The sequence below is a fragment of the Bos indicus x Bos taurus genome, chromosome 19 (assembly GCF_003369695.1).
Source record: "Bos indicus x Bos taurus breed Angus x Brahman F1 hybrid chromosome 19, Bos_hybrid_MaternalHap_v2.0, whole genome shotgun sequence".
NCBI lineage: Eukaryota > Metazoa > Chordata > Mammalia > Artiodactyla > Bovidae > Bos > Bos indicus x Bos taurus.
The window spans coordinates 34,993,223-35,019,272 of record NC_040094.1 but is presented as its reverse complement, the minus strand read 5'-3'; the positions used below and the strand labels follow the sequence as shown (position 1 = coordinate 35,019,272).

The 26,050-nt window shown below is 50.7% G+C and overlaps 1 protein-coding gene and 1 long non-coding RNA gene across 7 annotated transcripts in view; one reads left to right on the top strand and one right to left on the bottom strand.

The window, feature by feature from the left end:
- The window catches only part of LOC113877072, a 60,501-nt gene extending 51,822 nt beyond the window's left edge, over positions 1-8,679 (bottom strand). For all 3 annotated transcript variants that reach the window (XR_003506685.1, XR_003506686.1, XR_003506684.1), the window contains exons 1-2: positions 8,497-8,679; positions 7,944-8,037 (exon numbers count right to left, since the gene is read on the bottom strand). This is a non-coding gene — a long non-coding RNA (uncharacterized LOC113877072). The remainder of the gene's footprint in view (positions 1-7,943; positions 8,038-8,496) is intronic.
- Positions 8,680-8,749: 70 nt separating this feature from the next.
- ALDH3A2 (aldehyde dehydrogenase 3 family member A2) lies at positions 8,750-24,757 on the top strand. 4 transcript variants are annotated; one of them, XR_003506683.1, is made up of 13 exons: positions 8,753-8,837; positions 8,965-9,125; positions 10,870-11,101; positions 11,774-11,859; positions 12,920-13,128; positions 14,084-14,201; positions 15,771-15,912; positions 16,424-16,590; positions 19,241-19,340; positions 20,569-20,804; positions 21,412-21,517; positions 21,646-23,125; positions 23,214-24,757. XR_003506683.1 is itself a non-coding variant. In XM_027516808.1 (12 exons), the coding sequence occupies exons 2-11, from the start codon at positions 8,973-8,975 to the stop codon at positions 21,481-21,483; spliced, it is 1,515 nt and encodes a 504-aa protein (XP_027372609.1). In that variant the 5' UTR covers positions 8,753-8,837; positions 8,965-8,972; the 3' UTR covers positions 21,484-21,517; positions 23,214-24,757. The 4 variants fall into 4 exon arrangements, 3 of the variants coding, with proteins under 3 accessions (XP_027372610.1, XP_027372609.1, XP_027372611.1); XM_027516808.1 differs by lacking the exon at positions 21,646-23,125; XM_027516809.1 differs by lacking the exons at positions 21,412-21,517; positions 21,646-23,125 and having other exon boundaries at positions 8,750-8,837; positions 23,214-24,751.
- The last annotated feature ends 1,293 nt before the right edge of the window (positions 24,758-26,050 follow it).

Sequence of the window (26,050 nt, the reverse complement as noted above, 5' to 3'; positions counted from 1 at the left end):
AAGCACATGACACTGTTTTGCACCATTCTATACATTTAGAATCTTGATATAATAAATTTCTGAAAATATAATTTGTCAAACTGACCCAAAAAAAGAAAGTCTACACACACTGGTTTCAGAAAGAAATTGTGAAAGTTGTAACAATACACTCTTCCAAAGCACCAGGCATGACATTTCACAGAATTCCACCAAACCTTTATAACACAGATCATACCTACACCTTGTAAACTGTTTCAGGGCATTCAAAAAGGAAATAATTTCAATTCTCTTAATGTTATCAGTGTAACATTAATGCTATTAATGTCAATGTTTAGAAAGATGCCGGGAGCCAGTGAGGCATTCCACTCGTGACAAAGGTCATGAGGAAGGAGGCTTGGCATACGCAAAGGCAGGATCGAGCCTCAGGAGTCCCCCTGGATATTCTCGAGCATCTACCCCCCAAAAAAACCAGAGTCTGCCTACTTGATTGCTTTGTGCTCTCACCTCTGACTTTACTGGGGGCTGTCCCCTACCACCATCTCGCTCTCTCTGTCAAAGAGTTAACTTACAGCTCCAATTAATAAAGTTCCTGGGCAATTAGGAGTGTTTAAATCCAAACCCCTCACTCAGATGGCTCTCTAACTCGCCTGACAAGTTTACCTGGACTCCTGCAGCTATGCATACGATTGTTTACAGTCTCCCAGCCTCGAGAGGCATGGGAAGCTTAAGATATTCAAATAGCTTAGAGCCTCTCAGAGAGTTAGAAACTGTCAGAATAAACTAGTAAAGGATTTCATTGATGAGTCAATGTTTGTTGCCAAGTTTTCACATCCCCTAAATTGTATCCTTGAATATGTATTAATTAATAGTTGGTATATAGAAAAAATAAGTAGTGGCCTTGGTGTTAGCAACTTTAGACCCTTAAAGTAATAAATTCTTTTCTTTGTTGTAAATCCATTACACATCCGCCCTATAGGAATGCAATTTTATCTTTGGAAGATGGCGCCAAACCTTAAAATAATTACTCTTAGAGAAAATAAGTCTTTGTTGATAAGTCCTTGTCAAGAGTCATAAAATGTTAATAGGCCTTCTGGCCAGAAGATGATGTAAATCACCTAAACCATTTGTATACAATAAATTTGCAGGAAAGAAACCCTGGTTTTTGATAAGAATCAAAGACTGCTGACTTTGCATCCCCTATTATCCTCTATGTGTAACTTAGGGTATATAAGCCCCTGTTGAAAATAAAGCTATGGGCCTTGCCCACCAACGCTTGGTCTCCCCATGTCATTCTTCCCTTTAACTTCCAGCTGAGTCTCCATCTGGAGCGCAGAACCCACCACGCTTACTAATTATGCCTGGGCTTCTAAGACCCACTCGAGAAGGTGTCTAGGGTGAGGCACCTTCCGCTATTTGAGAGGGCGCCTGCGGCCTACGTAAGTGGTGCCAACTTCTTGTCTTGAAGTTTTATTGGTCTCCCGTGTAAACCAAGCTACTCAGCCTCTTTTCTCCACTGAATTTTCCTACTGAGCTATCCTCATTCTATTATTCTTTATATCTCTCATTAGCATATAAATAGTCGCCTAGGCCGTCTCTCCTTCGAATACCCTGGATCAGCTGGGGCTGGTCCCCGGCAGAAAGATTACACACAAAATACAGCTACAGACCAATCTTCCTTATAACTGTCACTGAAAAATTCTCACATAAAATATTAGCAGAGTCTGGCAGCTCCCAAGGAAAGTAGCACCTAACAGTCAAGACTGTTCTATATGAGGAGACCAAGTAATGCCATTTATCATCAGAGCAGATCTAACGAGAACAGTCAGTCATAGGACCATCTCCACGGGCACAGTAGAGTCATCTGGCAAAATCCTCAACCATTCTCATTGGAACATTCAATAAAGCAGACTCCACGGATACTTTCTGAGCATGATTTTTAAGAAGATGCTTCTTTATGAGTACACTGATGTATGTTTTGATGGCATGTTTAAGATCATTTAGAAGTCAAGAAGGAGCACCCATGGTTCAGGTGTGGAGCTGGTAGCCTTGGTGGATGTGGTTTCAGACATAATCCTGCATTACTGATAAGGTGAATTTTCTGCACTGTATCAAGCTCAAGGACACCAACAGCTGTTCTCAAAACAATCTCTGCCAGCTGCAGCCTTTAAGGTCTCAAGGTCCCCCCTTGTAACTAGGCAACCATTGAACCCCAACCAACCCCTGCTTAACCAGCCCCCTTATTTTTCGCCAGCACCAAACCTAACTCGTGACAAACAGCTTAAGCAACTTTCTGCTTTTTGCCTTTATAAGCTGCCCCCACTTGTAGTCTGGCAGTGGCTAAGACTGCGCTCCCAATGCAGGGGGCCCAGGTTCCATCCCTGGTCAGGGAACTAGATCCCACATGCCATAACGAAAGAGTCCACGTGCCACCGTGAAGACTGAAGATGCTGTGTGCTGCAACTGAGACCTGGCACAGCCGATCAAATTAAAAATAAGTCACACCGAGAAACAGCCACCAGAATAGTTAACTTCCCTTAGGTGACACTGTCAAGTGCCGACGAGGCTGTGGAGCTAGCAGACTGTCAGACACACACGCGCGCGGACTACGGACAGGCAAGAGCACACTGCAAAGCTGACTACTACAGTTACACACATATTTGCTTTCACCTGGGAATTCTGTACCAGTGACCGGATATGGACATACAGGGGTGCTGGTAACATTCCAGGTGGCAGTTAAATAGGTGGGTTACATTTGTCATAGTTCACTGCATATGTTTATCATTCATCAACTCTTGTATCTATGTCATCTCCAATAAAAACGTAATCCTTATTACAAGGAAATACATAAGGCAATACGCAAGACCTCCTCAGGGGCTGGCAGGGAGGGCTGGACTCCTAAAGGGACGGGGGCAATAGACCCCTGAGTTCTCTCAGCCTCAGGGGGCACAGACTGCCCCCTGTGTAGTGTTCCCAGTCCTCCACCTTCAGGCCCTAGTCTGGCTTGGTGGAAAGCAAACGACTTACACCCCACTGCAAGGAGCGTACTGACCACGGACGAGTTTTTAAAACTGTTAACATCTCTTAACTCCTTTCTCCCCACAATGGATTTGACCTAAGGACCTGGATAACAGAATTAACTGAAATGTGGCAAGTCTCTCTATCACGTTCAGGTCTCTTAGTAGCCAGTGGCAAAAAATTCAATTCAAACGCTGGGTCCCTGACATTTAAAAATTGATTGGCTTATAGAACTGAGAAGATGGGAGTTGAAGATGGGAGGGATGCAGTGGGAGGTAGGAATTAAGAGCTACAAAGTATTACTCATAGAATGGATGGACAATGTCCTACTGTATAGCACAAGGAATTATACTCAATATCCTGTAAGAAATCATAATGGAAAAGAATATTAAAAAAAAAAAAAAAAAGAATATATGCAGGGAATTCCCTGGTGGTCCAGTGGTTAGGCATCTGTGCTTTCACTGCCAAGGGCCTGGGTTTAATCCCTGGTCAGGGAACTAAAATCCCACAAGACACACAGCAAAAAAAAAAAAAAAAAAAAAAATATATATATATATAATATACATTATATATATAATGTATATATACACAAAACTGAATCACCTTGCTGTGCAACAGAAATTAACAACATATTGTAAATCTACTATACTTCAATTTTAGAAAACCACACAAAGAAGAATTTGAACAGTTTTAAAATATGCCTAACAAAATGCCATCAACTGATTTCTCCGACTAATAAAAAAAAAAAATGTTCAAGAGTGGGCGAGGAGTCAAACCTCAGTGATGTTGCCTAATATTAGAATCACAATAGATTCTTCTCAAGATCCTAAGGTCTAACCCTTCAGGCAAGAGAAGCAGCCCTTGGCTGCTCAGGGGTTAACCTACCTTAGATGACACTGGTTCCTGTTCTGTTTTCATGTTGGTATTCTGCTCATTGTTTATGTTTAAAAAACTGTGGTGAGACTCATAGGCCAGTTTACCGAGTTCCTTATGTAACATTTATATTGGCTCAAAGTTTAAAATGTCTACCCGTGTCAGATCAAACAGGGTGATCTGTGGTGAACTCTGAGCCAATGTGACATTGCAACAGTTCTAGAAGCAGGTTTTGCCCACACTTTGAAAGTTTGTCTGACATCACTGTACTGTCACTAAAGGCCCATGTGGGCACTTGTCTTTGCTGGCAACACCAAAGAACAATCAAACTACCGCACAATTCCACTCATCTCAAACGCTAGCAAAGTAATGCTCAAAATTTTCCAAGTGAGGTTTCAGCAATACGTGAACCGAGAACCTGCAGATGTTCAAGCTGGATTTAGAAAAGGCAGAAGGACCAGAGATCAAATTCCAACATCCGTTGGATAACAGAAAAGGCAAGAGTTCCAGGAAAACATCTACTTTTGCCTTACTGACTACGCCAAATCCTTTAACTGCGTGGATCACAACAAACTGTGGAAAATTCTTCAAGAGATGGGAATACTAGGCCACCTTACCTGCCTCCTAAGAAATCTGTATGCAGGTCAAGAAGCAACAGTTAGAACTGGACATGGAAACACAGACTGGTTCCCAACTGCAAAAGGAGTATGTCAAGGCTGCTGCTGCTGCTAAGTCGCCTCAGTCGTGTCCAGCTCTGTGCGACCCCACAGATGGCAGCCCACCAGGCTCCCTCATCCCTGGGATTCTCCAGGCAAGAACACTGGAGTGGGTTGCCATTTCCTTCTCCAATGCATGGAAATGAAAAGTGAAAATGAAGTCGCTCAGTCGTGTCAGACTCTTAGCGACCCCATGGACTACAGCCTACCAGGCTCCTCCATCCAGGGGATTTTCCAGGCAAGAGTACTGGAGTGGGGTGCCATTGCCTTCTCCTGTCAAGGCTGTATATTGTCAAGTTTATTTAATTTGTATGCAGAGTACATCATGTGAAATGCCAGGCTGGATGAAGGACAAGCTGGATCAAGACTGCCAGGAGAAATATCAACAACCTTAGACATGCAGATGACACCACCACCCTTATGGCAAAAAGTGAAGAGGAACTAAAGAGCCTCTTGATGAAAGTGAAAGAGAAGAGTGAAAAACCTGGCTTAAAACTCAACATTCAAAAAATAATGAAGATCATGGCATCTGGTCCCATCACTTCATGGCAAATAGATGGGAAAACAATGGAAACAGGGACAGACTTTATTTTCTTGGGCTCCAAAATCACTGCAGATGGTGACTGTAGCCATGAAATTAAGATGCTTGCTGCTTGGAAGAAAAGCTTTGACCAACCTAGACAGCATATTAAAAAGCAGAAACATTACTTTGCCAACAAAGGTCTGTCTAGTCAAAGCTATGGGTTTTTTTTTTTTTTTTTTTTTTTTACAGTAGTCACATATGGATGTGAGAGTTAAGACTATAAAGAAAGCTGAGCACCAAAGGATTGATGCTTGTGAACTGTGGTGTTGAAGAAGACTCTTGAGAGTCCCTTAGACTGCAAGGAGATCCAACCAGTCAATCCTAAAGGAAATCAGTCCTGAATATCCATTGGAAGGACTGATGCTGAAGCTCCTATCCTTTGGCCACATGATACAAAGAACTGATTCTTTGGAAAAGACCCTGATGCTGGGAAAGATTGAAGGCAGGAGGAGAAGAGGACAACAGAGGATGAGATGGTTGGGTGGCATCAATGACCCGAAGGACATGAATCTGAGTAAGCTCCAGGAAATGCTGAAGGACAGGGAAGCCTGGCGTGCTGCAGTCCATGGGGTCACAAAGAGTAGGACACGACTGGGTGACTGAACTGAACTGACTGTCTTTGCTGACGGAAAAAAATCCAAAGAGGATTTTCACTGTGTATACACATGGCTGGCTCACTTTGTTGTACAGCAGAAACTAACACAACATTCTAAAGCGATTATATGCCAAAAATAAAATTAAGAAAACAGATTCAGCATTTTAAATGCTTCTCGGCTTTCCTCCGTCTCCTTTGGGATGGTCTCCCGGGAATGCCCTGCCCTGGGAAAGCGGGAGGATTCTTCACTGACCTGAGACTGTAATCCTGCTAGGCACAGGCAACCCTCAGGGATGGAGTTGGCTTAAGACATTGGTATGTACTGGAGACTACAGCTTTTTTTTTTTTTTTCTTTTCTTTTTTAAGAGAAGTTTTCTTTAAGGATGTTACATTTAACCAGAGATGAAGTTAAGTGAGCTGAGCACTCCAGGCCGAGGATAAAGCCGGGAGTAAAGCCCCTGAGTGGGGATGTGCTTCCCGTTCTGTGAGCAACGAGGCAAGCACTCCACTCAGTGGGAAGATCACCTGGAACAAGGCTGGAGAGGAGGCTGCAGGCAGGACACACGGTGTGGGTTTTGGATTTTACTCTAAATATTACAGGAAGCAGATGGAAAGCTTTGAGCAGGGAACTAACAGGATCAAGGGTCTTGATGACTGACAGCTGGGTAGAGAAAGGCTGCAGCAAAGTCAGAATCCAGATGTGAAAAGAGAAAGCACTCAGCCTACGGCAGGCGGAGGGAATCTACACAGTAAGAGACTATAGGACAGATGTGAAGCTGCTGAGAATACCCCTGGAAGGGACCCGGGGGGCTGCACCAGCACCTGTGCCACCCGGAGAGGCTGTCACTGTCACCCTGCGTCTACTAGACACAGCCCCCTTGGCCAAGGGAGGAACCATCCTTGCTCCACTTCCACTACAGGAATGGCCAGCAACCACCACACTGAAGAACCCAGAAGCATAAGGTTGCCTTCCTCCTCACCCTGCTCACTCTTGCTCGTGCCTCCAGAGGCAGAGCCCACTGGAAGCCAGCAGCTGTGGGAACCTGGCAAAGTACAGTTCAGACATGTTGGGAGTCTGTGGGGCAGGTTACAAAAGGGCAAGTGGAGGACAAGAAATGACAATTTCCCAGAGTCAGCAGCAGAAGCAGGGAACCCAGTGGGAGGTTCCATAAGGTGCAGGTAAGAATTATCATGGCTTAAACTAGGGCAGAAGTGCTTGGATCAACAAGCTAGGCCAAAGAATCAGGATAATCTAAGGAGTTTGGCCTGAATAAGAAGGATAAAGGATGGTACCCTTTACTGAGACTGGGGACACTGGAGGAGCTCTGTAGTGTATTTGGTGGATTAAAATAAACCAGCAATTGTATCCATGGTCACCTTTAACCCACCTATTATGAATGCCAGTATGAAAGGGATGGAGTTGAACATGCCTATTGGAGTTCAAAGAAAAGGGTGGGACCAGATGGAATTGAAAACCTTCTCCAACACTGTCCACCAGATTAGATGAGGTCGTGACTGAGGAAAGAGAAGAGGCCCAAGGACTGAGTCCTCAGGCACCAGAACTTCAGGAGGCCTGGAAGAAGAGATCCGGCAAAGAAAGACCCAAAGGACTCTGTGAGGGAAAGAAAGGAAAACCAGAAGAACACAAACAAGCAAAGCTGAACACAAACAGGCAAATGAGCAAAGCCGGCCTCCAGGAGATGGCAATGATCAGCTGCAGCTTCGTGTGGAGGCAAGTGATCAGTCAACAACCTCTCTCACAAGATTGTGTTGTTGTCACTCAGTTGCTAAGTCATGTCTGACTCTTTGCGACCCCATGGATTGCAGCACACCAAGCTTCCCTGTCCTTCACTATCTCCAGGAGTTTGCTCAGACTCATGTCCATTGAGTCGGTGATGCCATCCAACCATTTCATTGTCTGTTGTCCCCTTCTCCTCCTGCCCTCAATCTTTCCCAACACTGGGGTCTTTTCCAAGGAGTTTGCTCATAAAACTACAAGAGAGTTGTTTTTTTCCGCGCCAAACCGGAGGGCTGTAGCCCAGGTGGGCAATCCCCACATGGAGGAAAGCGCTGTGCAGAAGCTCGGTTTTCCGAACAGTTTTGTATATTGTCAGAAAACACAAGACGCGACAGGGCCCTTGAAGGTTTCACGGGAGACCCCGCGGCCGGGAGGGAAGCTCACCTCTGGGGAAGCATCAGCGGCGCATCCCGGGAAAGGGGCAGACTTCCCCATCCTGAGGCAGAGTCCTTCACCTCCGGATTAACAGGTTCTCTCCCTGAGGAGTCAAAGCACAGGGAAATGATAAGCAATCACGTGACAGGCATATAAAGTCCCAGTGAAGTCAGGAACTAGCCAGAAGGTTCCTCCAACCAGCACAGGTGAGGAGAGTGAGGTGAGAACCCACCAGCAGGGGGCTCTGTCACGGTGGGTGCAGGGGGAGCCGGAGCCCGGGCCCTCTGGGGGCAAGGGGTCAGAGACTTGGGGAGGCGCAGGGGGACAGAGACTCAGGATGGGTGTGGGGGAGGGAGACAGGGACTCGGGGAGGGGAAGGGGGACAGGGACTCGGGGAGGTGGAGGGAAGGGGGACAGGGACTCGGGGTGAAGGGGGAGAGGGACTCGGGGTGGGGGAGAGGGACAGGGACCTGGGGTGGGGGAAGGGAGGGGCCAGCGACCGGAGGGTGGAAGCGGCGGAGAGCGGCAGGTAAAGGAAGAAGAGATGCCGCAGGGCACTAACTTGCGTGAGCAGTCCGAGAGACTCGGTGCCCGGAAGGAGCGGTGCGGGCGGTCAAGCGCCGCCTCCGGGGCCGCTTGGCGCGGGACCAGGTCTGCAAGGTCTGAACCGCGCGGCCCAGGCGCAGGCGCAGGCGCAGCCGAGGTCCCCTCCACCCCTAGCTCCCACGCGTCGCCCTCCCCCGCGCGCCCGCCGAAGGCTGGGGCGGGGCCCGCACAGTGTCCGGCCTGCGGGGGTCACGTGGGCCGCGCCGGCCAATCGGCGCGCGACTCAGGGCTGAGCCCTGCAGGCTGGGCGTCGGCCGGGCAGTTGGCGTCCGCTGAGTCGGCGCGTCGGGGATCGAGGTTCGGCGTGGGCCGGGAGCCGTGGGCCCGGGACCGGGTGGAGGGCGGGGATGGGGCGGGACTGCCCCGCGGCCCCGCGTCCTGCCCGCCCGCCGCCTATGGCGCCGGATCTCCCCTGTCCCCGCAGGACCGGCCATGGAGCGCGAGGTCCAGCGGGTTCGCGCGGCTTTTGGCTCCGGCCGCTCTCGGCCCTTGACGTTCCGGCGGCGGCAGCTCGAGGCCCTGCGCGTGATGGTGCAGGAGCGCGAGAAGGACATCCTGGCGGCCATCGGTGCGGACCTGAGCAAGGTGCGCCCGGACCTGACCCCACCCCTACCCACTCTACCGGGATTGGGTCGTTCTAGCAACTTGCGGGCCGGATTACTGTCTTTCAATTTTGTGGCTGATGGTCTCGCTCGGATTTTCCACCACGACTTTAGGTTTCAGATCTGTGCACCCGCGAGTTACCCGGGAGGTCCCGGACGATGCTTCCGTGGGTCGGGTGGGGTTTGGGGGGACTCTGAGAGCACGAGTTTGTAACAAGCCCCCGTATGATAACCCCGCTGCCTTATTCTGGAACCATACTTTCAGTAGCAAGGTTTTGGGAGAGTGTTCAGGGTTTAAATACAGTCCCCTGTATTCTGTAATACTGTTGTTACTATTCTGTTTTGGTCCCCCCACCCCCCACCCCCCGCTCTTTATTCTAGGGGTAGCAAAGCCAGAGCAAGGCCTTGCTCTGGCTTTGTGAGGCTCCATCCCTCACTTCCCCCTAAAGATTTTTTTGAGGAGTAGAAACAGAAGTGTAGGCTTCCCTGGTGGCTCAGTGGTAAGGAATCCACCTGCAGTGCAGATCAAGATCCGATCCCTGAGTTGGGAAGGTCCCCTGGAGAAAGAAATGGCAACCCACTCCAGGATTCTTACCTGGGAAATCCCATGGACCGTGGGGTCACAAGAGTCGGAAACGACTTAGTGACTGAACACCACCACCACCACCAGTAGTAACAACATAGCTATAATATTTACTTATGATGGAGAAGCACTGTGTCACAGAAGGCGGATTTAAGTAGCCTGAAGCAAGATGTCTGAATCGTTCCCTCTACCAGCATTTCTGAGTGTGTGTCTTAAGGATTATGAAAGTACAGGGCTTCCTTTGTGGCTCAGCTGGTAGAGAATCCACCTGCAATGTGGGAGACCTGGGTTCGATTCCTGGGTTGGGAAGATCCCCTGGAGAAGGGAAAGGCTAGCCACTCCAGTATTCTGGCCTAGAGAATTCCTTGGACCATACAGTCCATGGGGTTGCAAAGAGTCAGACATGACTTAAAAAAAAAAAAGTGAAAGAAGTACAGTAAATTCCTTGCCCTTGAGGGAGTTAAATTTGGTCCAGAAACAAAACATGCCCAAAGTTAAACTACAGTTGTAAGGCAGTGTGTTCAGGGTGAAATATTAAGATATGGGTGAAAGCATAATTACTGTGGCTTGTAAAGTGAGATTAGGGCACACCATTATTAACTAAGGACCATTTAAGCCTGAGTTTAGATGTCTTGGATCAGTAAAGAAAGATTTAGAGAGACTGAATATACTAGGGAGTTAATGAATGCATACTATGGGCTTTAGGTGGCGCTAGTGGTAAAGAACCTGCCTGCCGGTGCAGTTGACTTAAGAGAGGCAAGTTCGATCCCTGGGTCAGGAAGATTCCCCTGGAGCAGGGCATGGCAACCCACTCCAGTATTTTTGCCTGGAGAATCCCATGGACAGAGGAACCTGGACGACTGCAGAGTCGGAGACAACTGAAATGACTTAGCAGGCATGCACTGTGGGCTTGAAGGGTGCAGAGAAATCTACACAGCAAACCAGCCCATCTGACAGGTGTGCCTAGCCCAACACTTTGGTTTCTTTGTACATCGCTGTATGGTTTGTGGGATCTTAGTTCCTGGGCCAGGGATCGAACCCATGCCCCAGTGGAAGAGCAGAGTCCTAACCACTCGACCACCAGGGGATTCCCTTGCCTGAGTATGTCATACCCATGAAGGTTAACTGTATCCTCTTGTGACAGAGCGAATTCAACGCATACAGTCAAGAAGTCATTACTGTGCTTGGAGAAATTGATCTCATGCTGGAGAAGCTTCCGGAATGGGCTGCTGCTAAACCAGCTCAGAGGAACCTGCTCACCATGCTGGATGAGGCCTACATCCAGCCAGAGCCCCTGGGGGTCGTACTGATTATCGGAGCTTGGAACTACCCCTTTGCCCTCACCATCCAGCCCCTGATAGGAGCCATCGCTGCAGGTCTGGGGTCAGCTTGTGTCCCCGTTCCATTGTTGCACGTTAAGGAGGGTGCCTAGTTACATGCATTTGCTATAGTGGCTTGCCTTAGTGTAAGCCAGCAGCGTTATTCTTACTTGTTTAGTGGGCTCCAGAGGTTTGTGTGGCCACTGCTTTCTGGAGCCCTGGAGAGGGAACCTCTGAGGGTGGAGAGGCGCACTTGACATCCATGTTCCCAGGTGGTTTCAGTCACCACCTCTGGCTTTGGATGAATCAGTCTGTCTGACCAGTTTCTACATTCAGATAAGGGCTGTGGGAGTCATGCTCCGTGGCCCGCAGCAAGTGCCAAGGGATTAATTTCTCAGTTCTTCAGGATCCACATCAACAGCTTCATGTTGACAAGGCTCATATTTGTGCAGTAATCCCAGGCCAGACAGGAAAACCCAAGAGTGGAAGTGAGAGGAATGTGGGAACACTGGAGGCCGTGTAGGGAGGCTGATGGGACCTGAAGGGTGAGAATGGAGGCGTCAGCCTCTGGGAAGGAGGCAGTGGGGTGACTCTGGGGTCTGCGGTGAACAAGGCCGAGCACAGATGGAGGAGTGACGCTTAGCCTGTGCTCCGCACATGAGCGCCATCTGGGGGGCTGTTAGTCACTCAGGTATTCGACAATGCTGTCTTGCTTTCTGCTCTGTTTAGGAAATGCTGTGATTATCAAGCCTTCCGAAGTAAGTGAGAATACAGCCAAGCTCTTGGCTAAGCTCCTCCCTCAGTACTTGGACCAGGTGAGAGTGCCCCTCCTTGGCACGCATGTCTGTCTGTTGGTTGTGGGGAACAGGTACCCGCTCTTCCCACTGCCATTGTTTGGTGGTCAGGTCTCCATGCCCCATTTCCCTAAGCCTCCCGCAACTGGCCTGACAAGAGAAGTGAAGTCCAAGACAAACTGGAATCATTCAGCTGCTGTGGTTACAGACTGTTCAGGCCCTTGGCCTTATCAGCACCTCTACTTCTCAGAGAGCGTCCCCTGCTGTGTGGTGTTCTGAGTTAACCTGATACTGGATCTGCTGCGATCTTAGGTGTATCCGCTTAGTGGGTTGTTTGACGAGGGGCTGGAGCTGAGCCAGGTGCTCCTAGCGAGCATGTATGAGAGCATGTCCAGGCTTAAATGGACAAGTTTGTGGGCTGAAAACCACAGAAAGAAACGGCCTGCTGACCCAGACCTGGCCCTTCACTCTGGGTTAAAGTCCTGGCAGTGAAGAGTGTCAGAAGCTGTGTAGAGAAAACCATCAGGGGTCTGGTGCAGGGCAGAGAATGTTGTGATGCCATTTAGCTCTGTGGGGAGGGGGTCTTCAGGGACTGTCAGGGAGGCAACTATGAGGCCCCCAGCCAGCGGGCATAGGAGCTGGTGGCAATGCGGTAGGGAGCAGCTGGCCCGACCTTGTTGGCCCTCACTGGGTTTCACACATGTTCAGACTCAGACGTCCCTCGGTCTCCCCCTGCACTGAGCTGAGTTCAGGAAGGATGTCCAGGTAGACGTGCCCAGGGCCTGTCCTGTGCTCACCCACAGCAGCTGCGTCCCTACCACCCTCCGTTCGCCCTTCCCCCGGCTCTGCGTGTCCCAGGGGGGATCCTTCCTCTCCTTTGTGGCCTTGTGAGGCTGAGATGGAAATGCTAGTCTCTCTGGCCAGTTCTGCCACAGGTCGAGATTCTCAGGTGCCATCGGACTCCCCCACCCATCCTTACCAGGGCCGGTTTCCACCTGTTCCTGGTTTTATGGACAGTTAGGTGTTTACATCGGACGACAGGATGAGGTCGATGATACTCGCGTCTGTCTCTTTCCTTCAGGACCTATACGCTGTTGTCACTGGTGGTGTCGAGGAGACCACGGAGCTTCTGAAGCAGCGATTTGACCACATTCTCTACACGGGAAACACCACTGTTGGAAAAATCGTCATGCAGGCTGCTGCCAAGCATCTGACCCCTGTGACCCTTGAACTGGGAGGGAAGAGCCCGTGCTATGTGGACCGAGACTGCGACTTGGACGTCGCCTGCCGGTGAGTCTGGCTCTCTGGTTTCCTGGATTTTCCCAGCTCGGCCGAGAGCCTGCTGGCATGTCCCCTGTGCCTCCTGGCTCCAAGAGACCTTGCTGAGTCTTGGGGGTTGATGTCCTGGGTTGGGGCCACAGGGTAGCGTAGAACTTTCACACACTCCCTCTTAGTGCCACAGCCAGAAGTGGTGAATACGAAGCCTTGACATCACACGGCCATCCTTAGGAATGAAAAACAAGTTCTTTCTGTTCTCAAGATAATAGATCAGGCAGGAAATCTTTCTGTTCCACTGGTAGCTGATCCAGAAAGTACAGTAGATAATGCAAAGTCTTTAGACTCCCTACGCTGATCTCCTAAGTTCCTTTGTTGATAACCGATACCGCTCATCTTTTAACTGAGAAGAGCATCTTGCATCTGAGAATTAGAAAGTGAAGGGTTTGGAGGTGTCTGGGCTGAATCAGTTTGGCTCACAGCAAGTGCTCAGACCCACAGTCGACAGTGCTAGAGCGGCATGGCTCCCCTCCCCTCAGAGAGGCGTGGGTGGGGGCATTGGGCAGGGTTGGGTGGGCTCTGTAGGTAGGTGTGTGCCCGAACAGGAGACCCCAGTGCGTGGATTTCTGTCAGAGCTCAGGCACAGCTTCCCAGAGCCAGGTGACCCCGTCCTCCCAGACGTCCTCCTAGCCGGAGTTGGGAGAGGGAGGGAGTGTCAGGAAACCGTACTCTGTCCTTTCCTGCTGCAGGCAGGGGTGTCTCTGCATTTAAAGCACTGTTTTTGATGAGCAGGCACAACGCTTTCCCTGCTCCCTAGAATATTCTGCATCAACTGAAAGTGCTACAGAGATGAGTCATTAAAACATTGTTCAGTCAACATTCATGAGAACGTTTGTGAGCATTGTTGGTAAAGAGCACAGTGTGGGTGGCAGGTGCAGGGACTGAATGCGGCTGCTGGTGCTTTTCCCAGACGCATCGCCTGGGGCAAGTTCATGAACTGCGGTCAGACCTGCATCGCCCCCGACTACGTGCTCTGTGAGCCGTCCCTCCAGGACCTGATCGTGCAGAAGGTGCAGGAGGCCGTGAAGGTGCGTGTTTACCGCCTCTGGTTGCACTGGCTGCGTCAGGGTGCAAGTAGCAGCTGTGACTGAACTTCCTGGCTAATGAGAAAACATTTTCGGAGAACATTTGCTGAGAGCATGGTGAGGCTGGTGGTATGCACACCAAAAACCATCCAGCTGATTTGTTGATGTTAACTCCTAGGTGCAGCACAGGCTTTAGAAAAAACAGTTCAGCTGTGATTCTATGGTCTGGGGAGAAGACTGTCAGGCTTCTGCAGCACAGTCGAGGGCCCCTGACGTGTGGCCACTGCCTGTCAAGGTCATCTGATCTTCAGTTTGTAGGCGGTTTAGCAAAGCCAGCTATTTCGTGGAGTGAGTGAATTAACTACTCTTAACGCAGTCCTCAATTTTTGAGGGTGTTTCAAGTGGCAGTCTAGGGCGGGGATCAAGGAAGGCCCCAGATGAGCCAGGAGAAACGAGGGACTTAGACTGGAGGAAGGATGGGATGGAGCTTTGACAGCTCAGTGATGGCACTGAGTCATGGGCCTCCTGGGTGAAGAAGTTGCTGGAACAACCACGGTTCACTCCCTGGGTGCTGACCGAGCCCTGAGAGGTGGCTCATGGACAATCAGGAGAGACAGTGTGAGCAGCGAGGGGCCGAGGGTCTTGATGTGGATGTAGTGGTGAGACTGTGGTGGGGCCGGACAAAGACAGCATGAGAGGGGCCTTGGCCAGACTCCAGGGAGACACTGCGGCTGGAGAAGTTGTGCTGGGGGTGCGTGGTGACGAGCCAGGTTTCCTGGGAGTGACAGTCCCTGTCTTCCTGGAGGCGTTTCTCCTCTCACTGCCCTGCTAGGCGTGATTTAGGAGAAGTTTCCTGTCCTCCCATCCACAGGAGGTCTGGGGTCTCCAGGTGACACTGAGGTGCAGCCGGCACTGACAGCCACTCCTGTGGCCCCAGTGTGGGGACCTGAGACCCTGTGTTTCCACAGGCTGCCCGGGATGTTCTTACCAGCCAGCTCAAGGTTGATGCGGGGACTGGACAGTGGTCAGGGGAGATGGAGCACGCCTATGGGGCTGACTGTGAGCCATTGAGATTGGTTTACCCGGACTGTGCTTTGAGCTTCCGAGTGGTTTCCCAACTGTCTGTGGCTGGTGGAGGTTCCAGGCCAGGAGGAAGCAGCACGAAGCTCGGCAGACTCTTTCTGTGAAGGGCTGCACAGGCCGTGCTCCAGACTCTGCAGGCCACTACTAAGCTCCTCACGGGAGCGGAGCAGCCAGAGTCAACAGGGATGCACATGGGCCCTGATACGGGGCGTGACTTGCAGTACCCACTCTGCATCCACCCCAGGAAGGACCCATGCTAACCCCAGAAACTGGGAAATGGGAGACATGTGTGTGTGTAAACTCCTGCTGCCCTCAGCCTGACAGAGAGCTTAACCTCACTGCTGTCAAAGTCCTCAGGGGCTGAGGGGGAGGGGGGGCATGGGATTCTGTGAGGGTGTAAAGCCAGATCTGGGGACACAAGTGAACTTTATAATTATTAAATTAAAACGTGGGTCTTTGGTGATGACTAGATACTGTTGTCTGACACAGGGATTTTATGGAGAAAATGTAAAAGAATCTCCCGACTATGAGAGGATCGTCAATCTTCGTCATTTTAAGAGGATACAGAGTCTGCTGGAAGGACAGAAGATAGCTTTTGGTGGGGAGATGGATGAGGCCACGCGCTACATAGGTAAGGGGACCCACCTGGTTTGTGCCTCAGAGTCCACGGCGTCTCTTCCTGTGTCCTCCCATGTGTCCAGGGCAGGCAGAGCCTGAGCCAAGGCCTGGGGGATGCTACCACTTTATGACATTCTCTAACCTCACTCAGTTGTAGTCAAGGTCAGAGAGATCAGGGCAGGAATGCACTTGAGTTAAGAAGTGGTGCTGGTCTGGTCCTTGGAGGGACCAGACCATCTGTGCTCCCAGGAAGGCCTGTCCAGGGAAGGACACAGGTGTGCCGTGCTGAACACGGTTAGGTAAACACAGGATTTACTCCAGCCTGTCTGCCCCCTTGGTGGCACAAGGATCCCTGATGCACATGCCTGGAGACATTGAGTATTTGCACGGTTCACGCATGCACTTGGGGCTCGTTTCATGAGGTGACACTTGGCGGGGTGAGGGAGCCCTGAGCACAGCGTGCAGTGAGAGTTGGATGTTTCTGGCTCAGCTGCAGCCTTTTCACCTTTGATTTTCTTTCTCAGCCCCAACAATACTCACTGATGTGGATCCTGGCACCAAGGTGATGCAGGAAGAAATTTTTGGGCCAATTCTTCCAATAGTGCCTGTGAAGAATGCAGATGAAGCCATACAGTTCATAAATGAACGTGAAAAGCCCCTGGCTTTCTACGTGTTTTCTCACAACAGTAAGGTAATCTTCACAGCACACGGCGTGCTGTCATGATCTGTGCTCCTGAACCTTCCCTGCTCTAAAGCAGACAGGGATTATTATGCCTGAGTCCCCAGTGAGGCTTTGCTCACAGCTGGCTGTCTCTTGGGTAGTGAGGCCCTGGGGTTATCACTGTAACCTTCCCCTCACTCCCTGGGGTCAGAGCTCCATCTTCGGAGTGACTGTCTGTTGACTCACAAACACCTCCCATCTAATTGGGAGACTTCAGGTACCAGTGTTGGCAGCTCTCCCGCTGTTAACCCTGGGTGCCCGAGGACCCCAAGGCCATGCAGGTGGGGGCTGTGGAGCAGACTAGGGCAGGTCTCTGGCACTGCTTAGGGAGTTGCTGGGAAACCATGGACTTGGGTTTTTCCAGTGATGCAACCTTGTGGTTGGAGCGGTTTCACAGTCCTAGTCAGGCTGGCTACCCACGCCTTGTCACCCCAGGCCTGGCAGCCCTGCCACCACTCTCGAGCCTGTCCATCTACGCCGCAAAGGTGACTGGCTGCCGAGGAACAGTAACCTCAAGGTGGGCCAGTAGGCCAGGAGCCTCTGAGGAAAAGGGAAAAGTCAGAGGAGAATGTGCAGCCAGGCCAGGCTGAGGAGTTCCCAGAGCAGGAGCCCCCTGTGGAGCCTCTGCCCGGCTGTACAGGTGGTCATGGGGCCGCTTCCAGAGCTGGCCAAGCTGTCGAGGGGCTGATCTCTGTCCACCATCCAGGGAGACCGAGCGTGCAGGGCTCAGTGAGGCTCAGGTTAGCGGCACACAACGGTCTACAGCCGAAATGATCACAGGCAGTGGAGCACAGAGCGGAAGCTGAGGTCTGTGGCCTGGGTGGAGGGTGGCAGGTCAGGGTCTGTCCTGTGGTCAGTGATGACCTTCGGTACAGAGGACTGGGCTGGTCGGCAGCAGGGAGGCAACGTTTACCAGTCAAGCGTCACTGCTCATTTGGGTCCCGGGTGAGCCAACCAGCGATCTCCTTCAAAAGTAGGACATTTGAATGGTTTTTGCATGTCATAGAAATGAAATATCTGTAAATCACAGGCTGTAAAGTAGATCATTGCCGAGGTCCAGCCCTGGCTGATCCAGGGTATTTGAAGGAGAGGCGGCGTCAGCGATTTATTTAAATATTAATTAGAGATATAAAGAATAATAGAATGAGGATAGCTCAGTAGGAAAATTCAGTGGAGAAAAGAGGCTGAATAGCTTGGTTTATGCAAAAAATCAATATAACCTGTGACACCAGGTTAGCTCTGACCACGGAGGCCGCAGGCGCCCTCTCGAATAGCGGAAGGTGCCCCACCTTAGACACCTTCTCGAGTGGTCTTAGAAGCCCAGGCAAATAAATGGTCGCAGAGGACCTCCACACTCCAGATGGAGACTCAGCCAGAATGTGAAAAGAAAGAATGACATGGGGAGACCAAGCTTTGGTGAGCAAGGCCCGTAGCTTTATTTTCAACAGGGGCTTTTATACCCTAAGTTACACATAGATGATAATAGGGGATGTAAAATCATGCAAAGTCAGCAGTCTTTGATCCTTATCAAAAACCAGGGTTTCTTTCCTGCAAATTTATCATATACAGATGGTTTAGGTGATTTACGTCATCTTCTGGCCAGAAGGCCTATTAACATTTTATGACTCTTGACAAAGGTTTGTCAACTGTAAGACTTATTTTATCTAAGAGTAATTATTTTAAGGTTTGGTGCCATCCTCCGAAGGTGTTAGATAAAGTTGCATTCCTATAGGGCAGATGTGTAGTAGGTTTACAACAAAGGAAAGAATTTATTACCTTAAGGGTCTAAAGTTGCTAACACCAAGGCCACTACTTATTTTTTCTACATACCAACTATATTAATTAATACACATTCAAGGATACAATACAGGGGATGTGGAAACTTGGCAGCAAGCATTGGCTCATCAATGAAATCTTTTACTAGTTTTATTCTGACGGTTTCTAACTCTCTGAGAGGCTCTAAGCTATTTGAATATCTTAAGCTTCCCGTGCCTCTCAGGCTGGGAGACTGTAAACAATCGTATGCATAGCTGTAGGAGTCCAGGTAAACTTGTCAGGCGAGTTAGAGAGCTATCTGAGGGGTTTGGATTTAAACACTCCTAATGCCCAGGAACTTTATTAATTGGAGCTGTAAGTTAACTCTTTGTCAGAGAGAGCGAGATGGTGGTGGGGAACAGCCCCCAGTAAAGTCAGAGGTGAGAGCACAAAGCAATAAAGTAGGCAGACTCTGGTTTTTTGGGGGTAGATGCTCGAGAATATCCAGGGGGACTCCTGAGGCTCGATCCCGCCTTTGCATATGCCGAGCCTCCTTTCTCATGACCTTTGCCATGAGTGGAGTGCCTCTCGCTGGCTCCCGGCAGATCATAAAGAAGAAACATTAACGATTCTTAAGACCTGGAATAGAGCCTGAACAGTCCCTGATAAGAGAGGCCCTGGCTGCGGGCTCAGGGGTCGAACAATGGTTTGACGGGTGTTCAGCCACCTCTGCGTTGCTTCCCTGGAGGACTCGATGTGCAGCTGAGAGCTGACCTGTACCGTGCTTGCTCGTGGGGTCTGACCTCGAGGAGGACGTGTCCTGGGCTGGCCGCAGCTGACCTGGGGCCTCTGCTGTTCCCCTCAGCTCATCAAGCGGATGATCGACGGGACGTCCAGTGGTGGTGTCACAGGCAATGACGTCATCATGCACTTCACGCTCAGCTCTCTGCCCTTCGGAGGCGTGGGTGAGGCCCCTCCCAGCCGCTGCCCAGAGTCTCCTTCTGGCCCCGTCCCCACCCTCCACCCTCAGGGGCGCTTCCCAGTCTGTAATGGTTTACAGTTTGCTGCTTCCCTGGTCTGCAGTTCTTCATCAGATGCAGGGCATGTCTTGGGCCAAGAATCAGGTCTCAGATGAACTGAGGCTTGCCCTATGTCCTTTATGAATGAGGTGGTGAGGGACAGGCCATGGGCAAGTGAGGGATGGGCCCATGGACAGGCGGGGGATGGGGCCATGGGCAGGGCAGACAGCAGCCGAGGACCTGGATGTCAATTTGCATTTTTAGGGAAAAGGCACAAAAATAGAATACGATGGAAAGTTGTGAGGGAAAATTTAATGACCTCCGAGACATAAACACTTAATATTTTGTAATTTATACTTTTTCTTTAAAAGGCACACCTTTTGATACATCTTATAGAATCCCCCTGCAGCTTCTGCTGCTGCTGCTAAGTCGCTTCAGTCGTGTCCGACTCTGTGCGACCCCACAGACGGCAGCCCACCAGGCTCCCCCGTCCCTGGGATTCTCCAGGCAAGAACACTGGAGTGGGTTGCCATTTCCTTCCCCAGTGCATAAAAGTGAAAAGTGAAAGTGAAGTCACTCAGTTGTGTTCAACTCTTAGTGACCCCATGGACTGCAGCCCACCAGGGTCCTCCGTCCATGGGATTTTCTAGGCAAGAGTACTGGAGTGGGGTGCCATAGCCTTCTCCACCCTGCAGCTTTAGCTTCACCCAAATCATGCCCTGGGCCCTGGTTACCCTAGCCACACGTGTGTCTGCCTGGCTTACGTGACCGAGCAGACAAATGAGCACAGCTCTGAAAGGGCAGAGGTGTCCACCAGCTTGTTAGCACCACCACATGACCTCCCGAGAGCCTGGAGGAAGCACAGCTCAGCCCTGGGCTCCCAGAGTCAGACCCTCAGGGCCACACTAAGGCTCTACCTGCCGTGTTCCCTCTCGGAAGTGGGGTTGTGGTAGTGTGAGCCTGTCCCAGGAGCACCCGCAACATGTCCTGGGCCGGGTCCACTGTGTGGGGGCCACTGGGAGGACCTGAAACAAGGTGCTCCCCCCATGCCAATGGCAGGGGGCCTAGGACCTCCTGGAACACAGCCCTCCAGGCTGATGGGCAGGGGGCCTGCCTGTGCGCAGGAGGAGCACCGTTACCTACATTGGCCTGTCTCATCTGCCCTTGACTTCAGGGTCCAGCGGGATGGGAGCATATCACGGAAAACACAGTTTCGATACTTTCTCCCATCAACGTCCCTGTTTATTAAAAACTCTCAAGCGGGAAGGCATGAACCAACTCCGGTACCCTCCCAACAGCCAGTCGAAGGTGGACTGGGCGAAATTTTTCATGCTGAAGCGGTTCAACAAAGAGAGACTCTGCCTCCTGCTGCTCACTCTCCTGGGCGTCCTGGCCGCCGTGCTCATCAAGGTGGGTCCCCAATGGCTGCCTGGGGTGGCTCTGTCTTGGGAGCGCCTCCGATCTTATTAAATCAGTGCTGTCTCATCCTATTAACATTCAGCCTAAAACTAAGGGCTAGGGAGCTGTGGCCTGTGGGCAGCCCCTGATTCTCTGAGCATCTCTGGCTGCTTCTGGGCTCCAGCGGCAGAGACTGTCCAATCCACAGGCCTGTCCTCACAGGAGCCATGAGCTGCCTCTGGTCTGAGGTTAAAGCTCTGGAGAGCTCGCTTGCAGAAGCTGAGCTGCCTAACCCTTGATCCTCTCGCTCTTGGTGCCTTGGGGCCAACTGGTTCCTGGACGTGCATGGACCTGGCGCGTGGAGGTGGAGGACAGGCCTCTGGTGACAGGCTGCTGGTGGAGGTGGCTTGGCCGTGAGGCTGACTGAAGCGTGTGTCTCTGGTGATTAGTCATCGCAGACGTGGACGTGCTAGGAGAGCCAATGCCAGGCAGCTTCCCGAGGCAAAGCCAAATTTAACGTGAACAGCTGTGTTCGTGTCTGTGTTTGGTTTAAGTGTTGAGAGGGTGTTGATAGAGCTGGAGACACCAGCCGCATCTGAATTCATTTGGGTTTCCTCAGAGGTACCAGGCTGTGCTGAGGACAAAGGCCCTGTTGATTTTTCTGGCAGTTCACAGACGTGCCATCCCGTGAGCCAGTCTCAGAACCCACTCTGTGTTGAGAGGAGGTAGGGCCGTTTCTTCCTTTCTGTAACTCGGGCCAGCATGGGGTGTGTGCTCTTCCGGTCATGTGTTTTTCTACACTCAGAGGTTCATGTGTTACCAGAAAAAGAATGTGCAATTTATTTGTCTCCAGGCACTTTGGACTTTAGCCTGGAGCAGCAGAGTGTTAAACCTGACAGCCACAGTGCAGTCCAGGGCTGGACTCTAGAGGGTTCGGACGAAGCAACCATCGCTCCCAGAAAACCACAGCCATGTGCACTCAGCTGCCCCAAGGATGTACCCGTGGAGCCACTCAGACCTAGCTTCAGAGTCTGAGCAGCATCTCAAAAAGCTCAAAGTCACTTTTTGTTTCATTTTTGAATGGTTTTTCTTTCCTTAAAGCTTAACTTCAGCACTTAGGCAGCAGACCTGGTGGATCAGAGCTTGCTGTGGGCTCAGTGCTGTTCTGCGTCTTGCTGAGGCCGGTGGCACTGTTTGGTCTCCAGTCCCTGTCTGCCTGCCCTCTCCCAGGTCGTGGGTCCCCAGCCTGACCAGTACTTCCTTGCTTGCAGTGGAGTTGCTCAGCCTGGTGGAGAATCTGGAGGTGCAGGCAAACTGATCCCCACAGGCGTGCCCCCTCTTAGGGGGCAGTGCCCCCTGCCAGATGGGCTGGCAATGCCGCGCAAAGTTCCCAAAAGGGTCTGGCAGGCAAGCCTTTGTCTGGTAGGTTCTAGAGATGCATCAGTGTTGTAAAAACGTCTACTTAGCTTGGCCTGGAGATTGATTTAATTATGGCTTTGGGAGAGGCCTCTTCTGAGCCCACAGGGTGCGGGCAGCCCCGCCTCTTGCTGTCCTCACTGGGAACTGAGGTGTTCCAATTGTTTTGGATCCAGTGTGAGACTGGGTAAAGATTTGGGGGCTCTTCTCCCTTTGCTGCTTCTCTATGCTTATACCCTCTTTTTATAAAATCACCTTTTACTTTCAGCAAAGGATTCTGTGCCTAAATTGGCCATTTTCTTGAGGAATCTTTGTTGGTGGTCACTGCAAACATTTTTCTGAAATTGCTTTTTTGCACTTCGTAGCTCTGATTGATTCTAATAATTCAGTTTACTAGGATTAGAATGCATTTGGAGCATTTTAAAATGGGAAACTGAAAGCCACAGTTATTAGTCTAAGGGGAGCACATTAGAATCTCAGGGTGGGGGCATTTTCCACATCCTTTTTACACAGGGTTCCAGTAAAGGCTAGCCTAAGCTATGGAAAGCATTGCAGGGGTTTTTAAAAGCTGAAGAAAATAAAAGGTTAAAATCGATTGATGTCATCAGGATCTTGAGGATTAAATGCATCGTTTGAACTCTGTGGCTGTGCTTTAAGCCTCAGTGGGTGTTGATGGAATTAATTACTCTCTGGAATTTGAGAAGCAGAATCGCTCACCAGTTTTCAGAGTTCACATGGACAGTCTGCTTCCTTCTTACGACTTATGTCTTTGCTCGTTGTCGTGTCTCCTCCATGTTGGACAGAGTACCGCCACCAACACCACCATCCTGTCATCGTTTGTCGGGGAGAGCATGACCTCTTGTCCTTAGACACCTGTGGGCCCTGCTGTCACTGGAGGAGAGGCTTCAGGATGGGAGGTGCTGGTTGGGGTTCTGACCCTGGGCCCATGTTGCAGGGCTGAGGGGTCAAACTGGCGGTAACCTGGATCCCTTCTCCCCGCCACAGGCTGGATACTACTGATGGACCCCAGCCACCTCCTCATCGTCTCTGCTGAATTATTCTACTCAGTGGCTAACCAACCAATCATTTTTAAATCGTACCAGAACTTTTTAAGAAGATATGCAAACGCACCATCCTCGCCATTAACCATTAATAAAACTCACCGCTTCAGCCAAAGTCCCCCACTTACCTCCTCCGCCCCCGGCCCCCTAGGACTGAGCATGCTCAGTCGGAGAACCTGCATCCCTAGAGCTCTGGGCAGGGACAGGGAGCGCACTGGGTGAGCCCACGTTCCCAGACCTGCTCAGTGACTCTTTACCAGGGACATGGGGCTTGCCACCCCCACCCCCATCTTCAAGCAGCACCCCCTGAAGCCTTCCAGAGACTGTCCTGCACATGTTTCCAGGTCTCAGTCTAGAAAGGTGAGGCGAGATCTCCCAGAGTCCTCAGGGTTCAGGGCACTAGAACTGGGGGTGTGGGGGGGGTCCCTGTCCCCAATCCTGGGACCAGAAGACAGCTCCAGGAGGCAGCCCTCCTTTCTCACCACTCTCTGTCCTGTCCTGAGCTCGGCTTGTGATGGTCATTTGTGATGTCCACACGTGGTAAATCCTCGGGCTCCTGGAAGGCAGCTGCCAGTTTGGTGCAAGAATCATCTGTCATTCGTAGACTGTGTGCGTCTTACAAAGCCACTGGCCTGTTTCACTGCTGTTGTCATGGTACTCAGACAATACCCACCCTTGATCAGAGGCTGCACATGGCAAGTCAGTGGCTCTTGAGGGACGAATCTTCAAGTTTCCTGCTTCTGTACCACGAGGCCAGTAAGCATCCCCTTGGCCTCCCTTGTGGCTCAGCTAGCTGGTAAAGAATCTGCCTGCAATATGGGAGACCTGGGTTGGGAAGATCCCCTGGAGAAGGGAATGGCTACCCACTCCAGTATTCTGGCCTGGAGAATTCCATGGACTGTATAGTCCATGGGGTCGCAAACAGTTGGACACAACTGAGCAACTTTCACTTTCACTTTTGGAAACCTTCGAGGGGCATTGCTGAACAGATTCTGTCCAGAACTTAAGGTGGGGACCAGTTTCTGTCCTGGACAAGAGGCCTTGGGTGTTCACGACTTGCAGCCTGCAAGCCCCAGGGGCTGGTGAGGGGCATCTGGAAGAGGGCTCTCCGTGACCAGGACAGCACACTGAAGGGGACCTCCCAAGCACAGTCAGGACCAGACCCAGCCCTTCAGCCAAACAGAAGGTCTCAGGAAGAGCCCTGGGGGTCCTCCATGCCCCCACACTCAGTGAGAGAATGTACCTCACTTCACAGCATATGTGATTCAGCATTGAATGAACCTGCTCCTTGTGGCTGACTGCAGAGCGTTACGCCTTCAACACAGAACACGGGGGTCAACAACCAATCACTAGGCTGGCTTAGGACATACCTGCTTACGCTGGGGCTTTATCAGAATAATCAGCCATAAAATATCAGACAATGGAATTTTCATTTGGTATATTGTGCATTTTACTTTCTAATTAAAATTATTTGCTTGTCTACTGGTATATTCTGCTTCAAAGTAGATACATTATATTTGATGAAATTGGCATGAATTTTAATAACAGTTTTCAGATATGCCCTGATGAAGACAATTCTTCAAACATAAGTTTTCTCCAACTAGAAATCCATTTTTTGCCTTTATCAAAGGTAGTGTTGATCCACTTTCTCATTTTAATTTCTCAATTTTTGGATTTTCTCAAGTTTTACTTTGCCACTTGTGCATTGTTTTTAAAAACCATCTATATAAACAGGTTTCTTTCTAACTATATCTTTACCCATTGCTGACCTAAAACAAGTATAACATTTCTGTAAGCACATTCAGGAGATCCCAGTCCCCTAAGCCTCTGCACAGAAACTGGCTCTGCGTCCGTTCTGTCTAGCAGGGGCTTGTGCAGGTGTGCTGTTTCCCAGATTTGGCTTGCAGTCCTCTTTCCTCAGTGCCTTGCAGTCTGATGGCTCAGGTGGTAAAGAAATCTGTCTGCAATGCAGGAGACCCCAGTTTGATCCCTGGGTTGGGAAGAGCCCCTGGAGGAGGGTATGGCAACCCACTCCAGGATTCTTGCCTGGAAAATCCCATGGACAGAGAAGCCTGGAGGGCTCTGGTCCATGGGGTCGCAAAGAGTCAGACACTTAGCAACTTAACACCTTCCTTTCACTTACGAAATCCTAGGACACACAGCACAGCCTTTCTGTTCCATACCTGTTCGTTCTGTCTGGGTGCGGAAGCTCACCGAGTCTTCAGGTCACAGATGACACTGGCTCCTCCCTTTCTGTGGAGTCGAGTGTTTGCACTCTGCATCCTTTTTCCCTAGTGACCTTGATTAGTGCATCCACTGTGTCTGTGGATGTAGCTACCCACATTAAAGGGGCGGATGTTGAAGGCCAGGCTGAGCCCCCAGGGCCCCATGTGCAGCCTGGAGCCCAAACATGTCCCCAGTCCCAGGCCTCAAAGCACCCTGGGACTGGGTTAGCCTCCAGTTCTGTCCCGAGCCTCCCTGGCCCAGTGATCTAGGCTTTACTGTCTGTCGAAGTGTTAGTCGTGTCCGACTCTTTGCTACCCCAGGGACTGTAACCCACCAGTCTCCCCTGTCCATGGAATACTCCAGACAAGAATACTGGAGTGGGTTGCCATTTCCTTCTCCGGGGGATCTTTCCAACTCAGGGATCGAACCCAGGCCCCCTGCATTGTAAGCAGACTCTTTACTTACTGCCCTTAGTTATATCCTGTCGCTACTATGAGAAAGGCATTTCTCAAGTGAAAATGCTGATGCCCTGAGAGGACTGAGGGAAAGGTGACC

What these genes read in the sequence shown, in the direction of transcription:
- ALDH3A2 (XM_027516808.1), top strand. Translation starts at nt 8,973, where the DNA reads ATGGAGCGCGAGGTCCAGCGGGTTCGCGCGGCTTTTGGCTCCGGCCGC. An exon ending in GATAGGAGCCATCGCTGCAG is followed by an intron (nt 11,102 to 11,773) that starts GTCTGGGGTCAG and finishes TGCTCTGTTTAG; the next exon opens with GAAATGCTGTGATTATCAAG. An exon ending in TGGCCGCCGTGCTCATCAAG is followed by an intron (nt 20,805 to 21,411) that starts GTGGGTCCCCAA and finishes GGGTTTCCTCAG; the next exon opens with AGGTACCAGGCTGTGCTGAG.